At 38.4% G+C, this 13,073-nt stretch overlaps 1 protein-coding gene across 13 annotated transcripts in view; it reads left to right on the top strand.

Annotated features, from left to right (window-relative positions):
* The window catches only part of L3MBTL1 (L3MBTL histone methyl-lysine binding protein 1), a 41,910-nt gene that overhangs the window by 23,205 nt on the left and 5,632 nt on the right, over window positions 1-13,073 (top strand). For 9 of the 13 annotated variants that reach the window (XR_012322028.1, XM_073683817.1, XM_073683813.1 and 6 more), the window contains 8 exons: window positions 503-638; window positions 2,143-2,234; window positions 2,695-2,846; window positions 8,472-8,548; window positions 8,699-8,784; window positions 8,890-9,000; window positions 9,179-9,293; window positions 11,165-11,279. Coding sequence is in view for 12 of the 13 variants with exons in the window: in XM_073683817.1 (XP_073539918.1) it covers window positions 503-638; window positions 2,143-2,234; window positions 2,695-2,846; window positions 8,472-8,548; window positions 8,699-8,784; window positions 8,890-9,000; window positions 9,179-9,293; window positions 11,165-11,279 (884 nt within the window). In the remaining variant the exon portion in view is untranslated. The remainder of the gene's footprint in view (window positions 1-502; window positions 639-2,142; window positions 2,235-2,694; window positions 2,847-8,471; window positions 8,549-8,698; window positions 8,785-8,889; window positions 9,001-9,178; window positions 9,294-11,164; window positions 11,280-13,073) is intronic. The other 4 variants (XM_073683812.1, XM_073683809.1, XM_073683816.1 and 1 more) reach the window with 3 other exon arrangements.

The raw sequence follows: 13,073 nt of genomic DNA, 5'->3' as shown, positions 1-13,073 counted from the left end.
TGTTCTCACCTGGAACATTCATACTATAGCCTATAAATGTCCCAAATGAGAAATCAAGCGAACTTAAATCATGCAGTTTTAACATCAATACTTGCTTATACGGTTATATATAGCAATTAGTCTCTATAAGACCTCTTTTACACATACTTTTTATGTGGGATTTTTGGCTTGTAGAAAATACCATGACTTTTCTGTATTTTTTATAAACACTTTTTTGGTTGCTTTTTTTGTTATTCAAAAATGAAGTAAATATCCCAAACTCTAGCTTGAAGTGCTTTCCATATTTCCCTATTGATTTAGAGCAAACAGCAGAGATTAAAGCTAGAAAAATGCTGTTTTTTCTAAAAATTGTGAAGCCCACACTCCTGAAAATGATTTTTTTATGAATTTGTGTGCCATTCTGGTTTATATTTGGTGGAATTATATTGTTTATATATATATATATTTTTTTTTTTAATTGACCATTAATTTGTATATTTTTTTCTGCATTTTTGTACTTTAGGTATGTGGATTTCGAATAAGAGTTCACTTTGATGGGTATTCAGACTGCCATGATTTCTGGGTGAATGCAGACTCACCTGATATTCATCCTGCTGGCTGGTGTGAAAGGACTGGACACAAATTACAGCCCCCAAAAGGTCAGGATGAAAGAGTGTTTTTTACCCTGTTTGCCATTTAGTTGTGTTTTTCTTTTCACTTCTTATCTACGAAGACGTTTATTCCATCCAATCTCTTAAACTTTCTTGTTACCTTTATGGCAATAAACTGTTATGTTGCCTTCATGTCGTCCCTCACAAAATCAACTGCTGAGCGAAAGCCAGAACAAATATTATTGCACCAGACCCTTTCTTCCCCAGCTATCTCACACCCCTTCCCTCTTTTGTGCTTGCTGTTTTTCCCTTTCTTAAACCAGACCACACCTAAAGGCTGCGTGCCCACTATGCATTTTTCAAGCGTTTTTTGCTGCGGAATTTCCACAGCGGAAACGCTTTTAAAACGCTTGGTAATCCGTGCCCCATGGTCCCCCATGACAATCCGCATGTTCTGTGCACATGCTGCGGAATTTTCCGCAGCGGATTTTCTGTGTGGAAAAATCCGCAGCATGTCCATTATTTGTGCGTTTCAACATGCGGGTTTGCCTACTCAATGCATTTGAAAAACGCATGGCAAATCCGCATGTCAAAAACGCTTCAAAAACGCATGTTAAAATCCGCATGCGTTTTTACTGGCAAGGAGATGCAGAAACGCTGTGGAAATTTTCTGCTTCAATTCTGCATCGTGGGTACATAGCCTTACCAGACACCCAATGTGCCAAATGCCTTTCGCCAGCCATCCTGTGTATGACACCATTCCTCTCCTACCTTTTTTGTTGTACTTTTCAATTCTTCCCTAGCTTTCTTTTTGCAAGACCACAATTTCTCTTGAACACAAACTCCTTCCTGCACAGTTTACTCCTTCACCACTTTTATAAGTATCAGACAACTCCTTCTTTTACTTTTTTACATGTTTGATTGTCCAGCTGTATTTTTGTGCCAGCACCCCCTCTTTCCATTGCTCTTTCTATGATAAACCACTTAAGCTTAGGGTTATGTTCACAATGATTTTTAATACGTTATATGTTTTGGACTCCACTCCCAAGTTTACATCAAATTAATGTTTCTAATCTGCTAGCAACCAGCTTCCTATTCATTTGAATGAAGTACAAGTCATATCTTTTTCCACTGCATTTTTTAATGTGCCTTGTAAAAAGCATCATGTCAATTTTTTGGTGCATTTTCCATGCGTAAATCACAACCAAATGTGCTTTGATTCACCTTTTTTTAATTGTATTTTTTCATGCGTTTTTTTGGGAAGACTTTTGCAGCGGAAACGCATCATAAAACACACCCTGTTGCTACAACCCATATTATAATTAAAAGTGCATTGAAAACCACGCTGAAAAAGGTGTCAAAAACTGAATCAAAACAGAGTCACGTACTCTTATAAAACCGCGCCAATATCCATGTGTCTTTTAGAAGCATTTTTTCGAGGTGGATATTTCAACCAGAAAAAATTGTGGCTAATAAATCTGTGTGAACATACCATTAAGAGACATTTTAGCTTTTTTATTTTAAACATTTTCTATTTAATCTTTGTTTGTAGGATACAAAGATGAAGACTTCAGTTGGACTCATTACCTGAGACTAACAAAAGCTCATGTGGCTCCTAAACACTTATTTCTAACTCCAAGAATTGTGAGTTCTGCACCTAAATCATGTTAACATCAGCATACAGTAGTCATTTTTCTCCGAGGTCAGACCACCACCTTTCAGACATTTATGGCATTTCCTGTGGATATGCCATGAGTGTATGAAGCGTAAATACATCTTTGTGGCTTCTTATGGCTTGATTTTAGATGAACTTACATTTTTTACAAGTCGTACAGAATCTCGCCCTGTCATAGACATACATTACATTGTGCATCTGTTTTTAGACACATGAAAACAGCAATACATGACTTATTATCCATAATTTTCTATTTATAAATGGCTTTCCTAATATACTGTATATTACCAACTTCCTTAGTGCATATAGATATATGATTGACACATGTTAAAGCTCAGTCATTATGTCCACTTTGTAGTAACTAACATCAAAACTTGGTCTGGTATTTCTAGCAATTCTCTAAAAATGTATCTGTTTTGCCTTTCATAGGGTGCTCCCCCATCCCTCTTTCGGGTTGGTATGAAATTAGAAGCTGTGGACAAGATGAACCCATCTCTTATATGTGTGGCCAGTGTCACTGATGTAGTAGAAGACAGATTTCTTGTGCACTTCGACAACTGGGGTGACACCTATGACTATTGGTAGGAATTTTTTATTGACGGCAAAGCCGTAGACAGGCAGTAATATGCCTTACTCTTAAAGACCCCTTTAGATTAGCACTACAGCAATATATATGTATATATATATATTGTACCACTTATGAATTGTCTGCTGTCTTGTTTCAAACTTCTCCTCTAATATGGTTATTTTTAATGTAGACAACATTTCCCATTATGCTGAGGGAACAGAGTCTCAACAAATGGCACTGAGTTGTTTATGAAGGCAGCAAGTGAGTTTCCGAACTCACACTTCAGATTCTCTATGTAATCTATGTGATTCAGTTTTAGCCTGTTTTTCCTACCTCATGCTTGTGATAGGTTTCTCCATGTCAGCTCTTACAAAAATTGGGCAGGGAAGATAAACTGAAGCTGTATCTCATTAGATACACTGGAAATTCTGCACAATGAACACATACATTGTATAGAGAGTCTGTGTGAGTTAAGTAAGTTTTATAACGGCAGCTAATCATTGTGTGGACTCACCTACTATATCACAGCAGTACAAGAGCACCGTGTGACTGACGGTTTCCCCAGAGAAAGAAAGAAGGTAGAATTCAGTGGGGAGGGATCTGAGAATTGCCAGGACGTGATAGGTGTTGATATCTTCCTGTAGTTCACAGACAGCCAGAGACTGTCCAACTGGTAGTCAGACTGAAGATCATTAATCAAACTGCCAGAGTATTGTTGGTGAGCTAGCAGTAAATAGGACCGTTCACTAAATTTTTCACGTTGAACTGCACACACGATGCAATAAACGCTGCAGAGCTGAATAATACTTTTTTTTTATTTTGCCTCTCCATATCGAAGATATTAACGATCAAAGTGTTTGGCACCTAAACAGTTAATTTTAAGGTGGGCATTACCAGAGAGATTTAACGGGGGGGGGGATGGGGCGTGTGCTTATTTCCTCTGTATATGATGCTGCCCAATCATAAGTAGGCAGCAGCACACTGGGGAAGGAAGAACACGCCCCCACAATAGCTTAGAACAGGCTTAGTGTGAGACATGTATTGAATAGTATTAAATTGTTTAAACTATGTACTGAATAGTGTCAACTAAAGATCCTATGTTATTTACTTGTACTATAACTAGCGTATTTATTTACTTACTTACTTACTACGGGGTATTTGTTCATTTTATTTTTATCCCAGGTTTTGTCTGTTAAAATGTGAATGTGCACCTACACATTGCACTTATACCAACATGTTTTCCAGCTAATTTCTTTGGTTTTGCTTTAGTTTTCATGTACTTTGGATTGTGTAGCTTGTCTATAAAACTTTCTATGGGCAAGTACAAAGCAGTCAGGTCTGGGTCCTGCTCTGCACCAGATTTTGAGATCTGTTGTCACATAGTTAGGTGTAGTACTAGAGTTAGTGTCCATCCTGATTGGCTATACCTTGTCATGGTGGGATGGCTTTTATACTGTTTTGATCAAAATAGTGTTCTATGTTAAGTACCCTATATTATTTACATGTACTATTACTATTTATTTACTTAGATTTAGTAATTTGAGTAGGTGACATGTAACAACACTTTTCAGCTGCAGTGGCTGCTCCAAAAATGAGTGGTCTCACATAGCTTCCTCCGATGGAAATAGCTAATTGCTGCAAGTTGGAGAAACTGGATCCTGAAGCTTCATTGCTTATTTTTTTAGAAGGAATTTTCCAGATGCAGCAATCTCTTTAACCAATTCAAGAGTAGCCATTTTCCCTTTAATTGGTCAGGCGCATTTTAATTTTTTAAGTACATGCAAGTATAGCACAAAGGGCCATTACAAGTACTGAAATTGTGTTTATTTTCCAATATGGTCATATTTATTAAATTGTAAATTGGGTAAATCAAGAGTGGGGCTAGAAGTTGTAGTTTTGGAGGTGGCCTTCCTTGCATTTTTTTAAATTTTGTTTTATTTATTTTTAATTTTGTTTTGTCTTCATTATTTTTTTTATTTACACATTGTACTCCCCCAAAGGTCTTTCAAATTACATAAATCACTTATTTTTTATTGCTGATTCTCCCTGTAACTAGGGCTGACAAATTAGCTGCAGTTACAGTGGAAATGCAGCTCTTAACATGCACTACAGAGCTGACCATCTCCTGCATCCACATGGCACCGATGAGCATGTAATTCCTAGGAGAGGAGCAGTAAATATCAAGTCTGCTCCCTTAACTGCACACATGATTCTGCCTTCTGTTGGAAATCCGTCTGTTGCAGACCCAGCAAGGACGACATTCATGAACGTCCCTTCAGAGTCATATGTAGACTAGCCGGATGTTTTAAGATGTTGGTTTGAAAGCTGCTAAGCCTTAAAACCAGGATTAACAGAGCATAAAAAATAAATTGAACCATACTAATGGTTACATAATTTATTATATAACTGTCTCACACTATGACAGCCTATGTTTGGTAATTAAAACGTTCATGCTAATCTGAGTAATCCTTTTTTACAACTTCTTAGGCACTGTTCACAGCAGTATTTGGGCGAACTCCATAAGGCTTCTGTTGCTTTTTAACAATCAGAATTGTGTAGTCTACTGCTCTTTTCATGGAATCATAACTCAATTGATCAGTTATAAATCTTAAGGCTTCGGTAATAAAAGAAGCTATGATGTTAGTGTGAAAAAGGTCTAAATATTAAAATACAGTTTTAAATAGAAGTAATATTGATAGAAGTAATCATTTCCTGTTACAGTTCTAAAAGCAGCTGAAAAACCACATAACAATTACACTAGACCAATTGATATTTAAAGAGAACCTGTCATGTAAAAAAAATGCTGTTATCCTGCAGATATGGGGTTAATCTGCAGGTTAAACATTAAATACTGTAAAATGGCGATCAGCCAAAAGATTCTAATATATAAATTCCATAAAAAAAGTATTTTTTAAATATACATTAAAAACTATACCCCAAAAACAGACAAAACACAATAAAATGGCCCTATTTAGAGCACAAATAAGGGCACCTATATAATACAGCCCTATGTGATGTCAGGCAACAAGTACAGGCACTATCAATATCCTATAGACATACCCCATGATTGGTACTCGATAAGATGGACGAATATTGCGCCCTCGCTCATCGTTGTCTCACCCTAGACTGCCCAATAAGTCCCCGCCATAAAAAGTCAAAAGGAAGTAGAAAAAATATCTACAGATACACCTTGATTGTCAACATAACATTGGAGGGATAAATCATTCCTCTTTCCTGTTGACCTTCTAATGAAACATATCCAGAGGGGAAATGTGAAGAGGCATCAGGTGTGAATGATAAGTATCTACTTAGTCACACTCTTATAATGAAGAACTTTTGTCTATATGTTTTGAGTGCCCCTCCAGTACCAATCATAGGATATGTCTATAGGGTATTGATAGTGCCCCCACTTGTTGCCTAATATCACATAGGGAAAAGTTCCTCATATAGGTGCCCTTATAAGTGCTTCATATCCAGTCATGGCCAAAAGTGTTGGCACCCTTGAAATTGTTCCAGAAAATGAAGTATTTATCCCCGAAAATTATTGTAATTACACAGGTTTTGTTATACACATTTATTTCCTTTGTGTGTATTGAAACAATACAAATAAACAGAGAAAAAAAGGCAAATTGGACATAATTTCACACAAAACTATTGGCACTTTCCAAAATTGGGGGTAAACAACTTTGTTTCAAGCATGTAATGCTCGTTCAAATTCACCTATGGCAAGTAACAGTTGTGGAAATAGGAAAATCACTCCTGAAACCAGATAGAAAGGGGAGAAGTTGACTAAGTCTTTGCATTGTGTGTTTGTGTGTGCCACACTAAGCATGTAGAACAGAAAGAGGAGAAGAGAACTGTCTGAGGACTTGAGAACCAAAATTGTTGAACAATATCAACAATCTCAAGGTTACAAGTCCATCTCCAGAAATCTTGGTGTTCCATTGTCCACGGTGCACAACATAATCAAGAAGTTTACAACCCATGGTACTGTAGCTAATCTACATGGATGTTGATGGCAGAGAAAAATTGATGAAAGATTGGAACGCACGATAGTTCAGATGGTGGATAAACAGCCTTAATCAAGTTCCAAAGAAATTCAATCTGTCCTGCAGGGTCAGGGTGCATCAGTGTCAGAGATAACTATTCATCGATATTTGAATGAAATTAAATGTTATGGCAGGAGACCCAGAAGGACCCCACAGCTGACAAAGAGACATAAAAAAGCTAGACTGCAGTTTGCAAAAATGTACGTGAGTAAGCAAAAATCCTTCTGGGAAAGCGTCTTGTGGACGGATGAGACTAAGATAGAGCTTTTTGGCAAAGCACATCATTCTAATGTTTACGGAACACGGAATGAGGCATACAGAAAAAAAAACACAGTACCTACAGTCAAATATAATGGAGGTTCACAGATATTTTTGGGTTGTTTTGCTGCCTCTAACACTGGGTGCCTTGACTGTATGCAAGGCATCATAAAATCTGAAGATTATCAAAGGATTTTGGGTCGCAATGTAGTGCCCAGTGTCAGAAAGCTGTGTTTGCGACCTAGGTTATGGGTCTTCCAGCAGGACAATGACCCCAAACATACTTCAAGAAACACCCAGAAATGGATGGAAACAAAGCACTAGAAAGTTCTGAAGTGGCCAGCAATGAGTCTGGATTTAAATCCCATTGAACACTTGTGGAGATATTTTAAAATTGTTGTTGGGAGAGGCCACCCTTCAAATATGAGAGACCTGGAGCAGTTTGCAAAAGAAAAGCGATCCAAAATTCCAGTTGAGAGGTGTAAGAAGCTTGTTGATGGTTATAGGAAGCGATTGCTTGCAGTTATTCATTCCAAAGGGTGTACAACCAAATATTAAGTTGAGGGTGCCAGCAATTTTGTCCGGTCCATTTTTGTTTTTGTTTTTTCATGAAATTATGTCCAATTTGTTTCTCAGTTTTTTTGAGTTGTTCCAATATACACAAAGGAAATAAACATGTGTATAACAAAACATGTGTAAATGCAATAATTTTCTGGGAGAAATACTTCATTTTCTAGAACTATTTCAAGGGTGCCAACACTTTCGGCCATGACTGTAGGACTGTTATGTCTGTTTTTGGGGTATAGTTTTTAAATGAATCTGCATGTTAATAGCATTCTAAAGCCGTGCGGCCTCTTCAATGAAGGGCTGGCTGCCAGGTGGAAATGAACTTTAATCCTCCTGGCAGCCTCGGGCTTTCAGTTATAGAGGCGTGGGTTCAGTCACCTCTTAGTACACTGTGAACAGTGGCTGTAACCATGCCCCGGCACAGAATGACAGCTGGCTCAGCAGTGCATTAGTGCTGAGTGTAAGTGCGTGCATTTCTACATGTGGCGCTAATACTTGATACTGATTAAATCGGGATGTTTTGAAAATTTTACTTCCATTTTTTCATCATTTACATATCAGTAGCTTACCTATCTATCCTGTGATTTCAATAATTCCACGACTTTTCCTTCTTAGTGTTTCAACCCTATGTTAAGCAGTGTACGTTTTTATATTCTATCATCACTGTATCTTTATATGGGTATCGTAATATACGGTAGTTTTAGATTATAGAGTCAGAAAAAAAAAGAAAAAGTAGAAATATTGAATTCTTTCTATTTTCTTAGGTGTGACCCTAGCAGCCCCTATGTTCATTCTGTGGGATGGTGCCAAGAACATGGGAAGCCTCTTACTCCTCCTCAAGGTACTGGCACAGAAAGGCAATGGTGACAGCAAAGTAGAAGCGAAAAGTTCTAAAGCTACCATGATATTCAGGAAAATGTGAAATAGTTATAATGTTAGTTTGAAAAATGTTGTTGAAGGTGTGAGAAGTAAAACTGCTAATTTCCTGTAGATTATCCTGATTCTGATAATTTCACCTGGGAGAGATACCTGTTGGAGACTGGAACCTCTGCAGTGCCCACAAGAGCATTCCACACTGTAATGTTATGAAGATATATTGTAGAAATTCCATGACTGTGACCTTTGTTAGTTCTCCAGTGTTCTTTACTAATAATCAGTTTTCATCCTTTAAACCTTCTAAAGCGACCTCCCCATGGATTCAAAGCCAAAATGAAGCTGGAAGCAGTAGACAGAAGAAATCCTTCATTGATCCGGGTGGCATCTGTGGTAGACGTAGAAGAGTGCAGAATAAAGGTAAATATATGCGTTTGGTCCATTAGATGCATATTTCTTCTTTTTCATTACATGCCAATGTCTTTTGTGACTTTGACCATTTGCCTTGTGGGTGTTGGTGTGCTTCCATCTTATGTTGTGGGGCACGGGGAAAGGTTCTTAATACCTGGGTTTCTGACAACCCATCCCACCTTCCAAGGTTCACTTTGATGGCTGGAGCCATTTGTATGACTTTTGGCTGGACGCTGACCACCCAGATTTACACCCTGTGGGTTGGTGCCAGAGAACAGGACACCCACTGCAAACTCCACTGCGTGAGTACTGCAAATTATAATCCGTTCGTGGATATCTTAATAAAAGGAAGTAAAGTAAAGGGAATTATATGCTCCAAACAAGATATTAATCCCAAAAATGCATGCAGAGAATTGTGAATAGTGCATTACATATCAACGTATATCAAGTAAATACAGCTACTCTGAGTGACTATGCCTGCAACATGGTGAGCAAGAGACCAAATCGAATTCAACCTGTCCTGATCTGCCAATGACAATCTAAGGCCTCACATCTGTGTGCTGTCTGTGATTTTCATGGACCCATAGATTTGTATTGGTGATTTTGATCTACACTGTGTTCCAAATTATTATGCAAATAATATTTTCTCAGATTTTCCCAAATTACCTATATGAATTGCAGTCATTGTAATTTTCCAGTCAAATAACTATTAGAGTACAATTGAAAGGTTTTTGTACAAACTGCCTATGATAACAGTATATTTTTAAAAAAATAAAACACTCAAACTGCACTCAAAATGCATGTTCCAAATTATTATGCACAGCAGAGTTTTCAACCTTTTCATTTTAATAAAGAACAATGCATGAGGACAGAATATCCTCCCAGAGCTGTTGCTTAGATGTGAACTGCCTCCCGCCATCATAGACACTCCTTTTGATGATGCTCCAGAGGTTCTCAATGGGGTTGAGGTCAGGGGAGCATGGGTGCCGCACCATAAGTTTGTCCCCTTTTATGCCCATAGCAGCCAGAGATGCAGATGTATTATGTGCAGCATGAGACGGGGCATTATCATGCATGAAATGATCTCGATGGTCCAGGTGGATGGAGTGGAGGATGGCTGGTTGATGGACACCCCATGCAAACACGGCTACGGCGCTAACAAGGAGGAGGTGGAGTAATATTTTGGGCTTGAATCATGGGGAGAGAGATTGTCAGCCCTTTTAGGATCCCTGAAGGGGTAAAGATGAACTCCATAATGTATGTTGAGTTTCTCAAACAGCACTTCCTTCCATGGTTCAAGAAGAAGAACCGTGCATTCTGCAGCAAGATCATTTTCATGCATGATAATGCACCGTCTCTTGCTGCACATAACACATCTGCATCTCTGGCTGCTATGGGCATAAAAGGGGACAAACTTATGGTGTGGCACCCATGCTCCCCTGACCTCAACCACATTGAGAACCTCTGGAGCATCATCAAAAGGAGTGTCTATGATGGCGAGAGGCAGTTCACATCTAAGCAACAGCTCTGGGAGGGTATTCTGTCCTCATGCAAAACAATTGAAGCAGAAACCATCCAAAACCTGACAAATTCAATGGACGAGAGAGTTCAGAAGCTCCTTTCGAACAAGCGGTCCTATGTGCAAATGTAACATCACCTAGAATAAAGTTTTGAGTTGAAAACTCTTTGATTTCAGTTTGTAATAACCTGCTAATGCTTATAATTTCAAAAATGACCATTTTTTTGTTCTTTATTAAAATGAAAAGGTTGAAAACTCTGCTGTGCATAATAATTTGGAACATGCATTTTGAGTGCAGTTTGAGTTTTTTATTTTTTTTAAAATATACTGTTATCATAGGCAGTTTGTACAAAAACCTTTCAATTGTACTCTAATAGTTATTTGACTGGAAAATTACAATGACTGCAATTCATATAGGTAATTTGGGAAAATCTGAGAAAATATTATTTGCATAATAATTTGGAACACAGTGTAAGATCAAAATGGACATGTCTATGTGATCAGTCTCATAGAATATATTAGGTACGAGTTCTATCCGTGAAAAACAAGGATACAACACGTACGTGAAAAATTGACGTCTGAATGAGGCCTTGGTTTGGATAGTCAGTAGCAGAAAACTAACTTTCTTTTGTTCACTTCCTCCTCTTTTCACAGGACACCGTGATTCTCCTAACCTATCACCCAGTGCTTGTGTGTCTCTCAGCTGTAAAGGGATTTCTCACGCACGAGGCAACAAATACAGTTTCCAGCACAGGTCAGCCGCTCTTGTGTAAGCTGCTAGAACTCTAGAACTACAGTGCTTCATTCATTTTAATTAGGAGCAACCCTGACAAAAAGCAGCAGTAAAGGAGTATTTTAGTGGCGTCAGGAAATTCACAATGCCTACCCCAACAAGATATTGTATATTAAGAAAAAAAACTATTTTTCTCACCGCAGTGCAATATTTTACTGAAGTATTTAGCCTTTTTTTCATTACTATGGCAAGATAGTGAGATGTGTCCTAGTTGCAGCCACATGACTTGCCTAGGTTTCTCACCAACTACGACTCCTACAATACTTAGAGGGGATGTTCACTTTAATAAACAGATCTTTGAATTAAAATACGTTGCACAATTGGATGTGTTAAAAAAAATGTTCCTGTGCTGAGATAATCTTATAAATGTGCCCCTGCTGTGTCCTGTGTAATGGCTGTGTCTGACAGTTCAGGAACATGGTCTGATCATACCACATCTCCTGGGCAGGGGAGCAAGCAAAAGAGTATACAGACAGGACAGCAGGGGATCACAGCTGCTGGTTTCTTTAAGGAAAAACATTTTCCTGTGTGTTTAAAAATTTGTTTTACCTCACAGAAAGAATCAGCTGCGATCACATGCTGTCCTGTCTGTATAGTCATTTGTTTCCTCCCCTGCCCAGGAGCTGTGATATTTCTGACCATATTTGTGTATGGTGGACACATCCATTACAGAATACATAGCAGGAGCATGTTTAGAAGATCATACCAGCACAGGAAAAAAAAAATTAACTCATCCAATTGTGGAACTTATTTTTATTCTAATATCTATTGATTAAAATGTACTTTGTTCATGGGAAAACCCCCTTAAATCTCATAAACCATCTGTGATTGACCTATGTCTTCGTAGTCTGACAAACACTTCCTTTCCTTGTGCATTTCTAGAGATGTTGTGAGATGGTTCGTGAATGTGTGGTTTGGTAATACACCAATGCATCTGCTCATATATTACAGTGAGTAGGGCATCTTTGTGAACTACTTTGCATACTCTGCCACCCCTTGGAAGGAGCATGCAGGATACTGTTCATGGAAACAAACTAGGAGTTGCACATCTAGTATAAATGAAAAAGCACAGAAAAGGAACAAGAATTTTAATAATCTTGCTTATATAGCGGCGACATATTCCGTAGCACTTTTTCAAATCAGAGGGTAAATGTACAAATAATATCAGACATTGCAGAGCAATGCTGGGCTGTCGGCCAAACTATGCTTCGGCTGATCACTCAGCCATCAGCCATCTCAACTGACTCTCACATACACAGGAGTGCTTGTTTGGCCAAGCGCTCCTGTGTTCTCTATGAGAACGCCGTTGACTGACACGACGGCCGGTGACTTATCTCAGGGAGAATAATGCGATCAGCAGTTTGAAATTGGACATGCGCGCTCTCCACCTCTCTTAACCATCAGTCGGCCATTGCCCCCATACACATTGGACTGTTGGCTGAACCCGTTGATATTGGTTGGGTCCAGCCGACATTTGTCTTATGTATTTGGGGGCCTTGACACATAATTCAAGCAAGAGGAGCGAAGGACATAGATGCGAGATTATAATCTATGAGGAAATAGGGGTGACACAAATGGTAAAAAAGTGCTTGTATTGTATGGTGCCGTCATCATTATAATAAATAAGAATTATTGTTATGGGAACAGAAAATAGAAAGGATTCTGAGGAAAATTTAGGAAAGGAAAACAGAGATCAGTTAGAAGATGGGCCAGTGTAAAGAGATGTGTATTTAGGGACACCTAAAACTGTAGATACTGGGAATTAGCTGG

This window comes from Phyllobates terribilis, unplaced genomic scaffold, assembly GCF_046119375.1.
Source record: "Phyllobates terribilis strain yellow unplaced genomic scaffold, ASM4611937v1 Scaffold_5__5_contigs__length_657084704, whole genome shotgun sequence".
Lineage (NCBI taxonomy): Eukaryota > Metazoa > Chordata > Amphibia > Anura > Dendrobatidae > Phyllobates > Phyllobates terribilis.
This window is presented reverse-complemented; position numbering and strand designations above follow the sequence as displayed.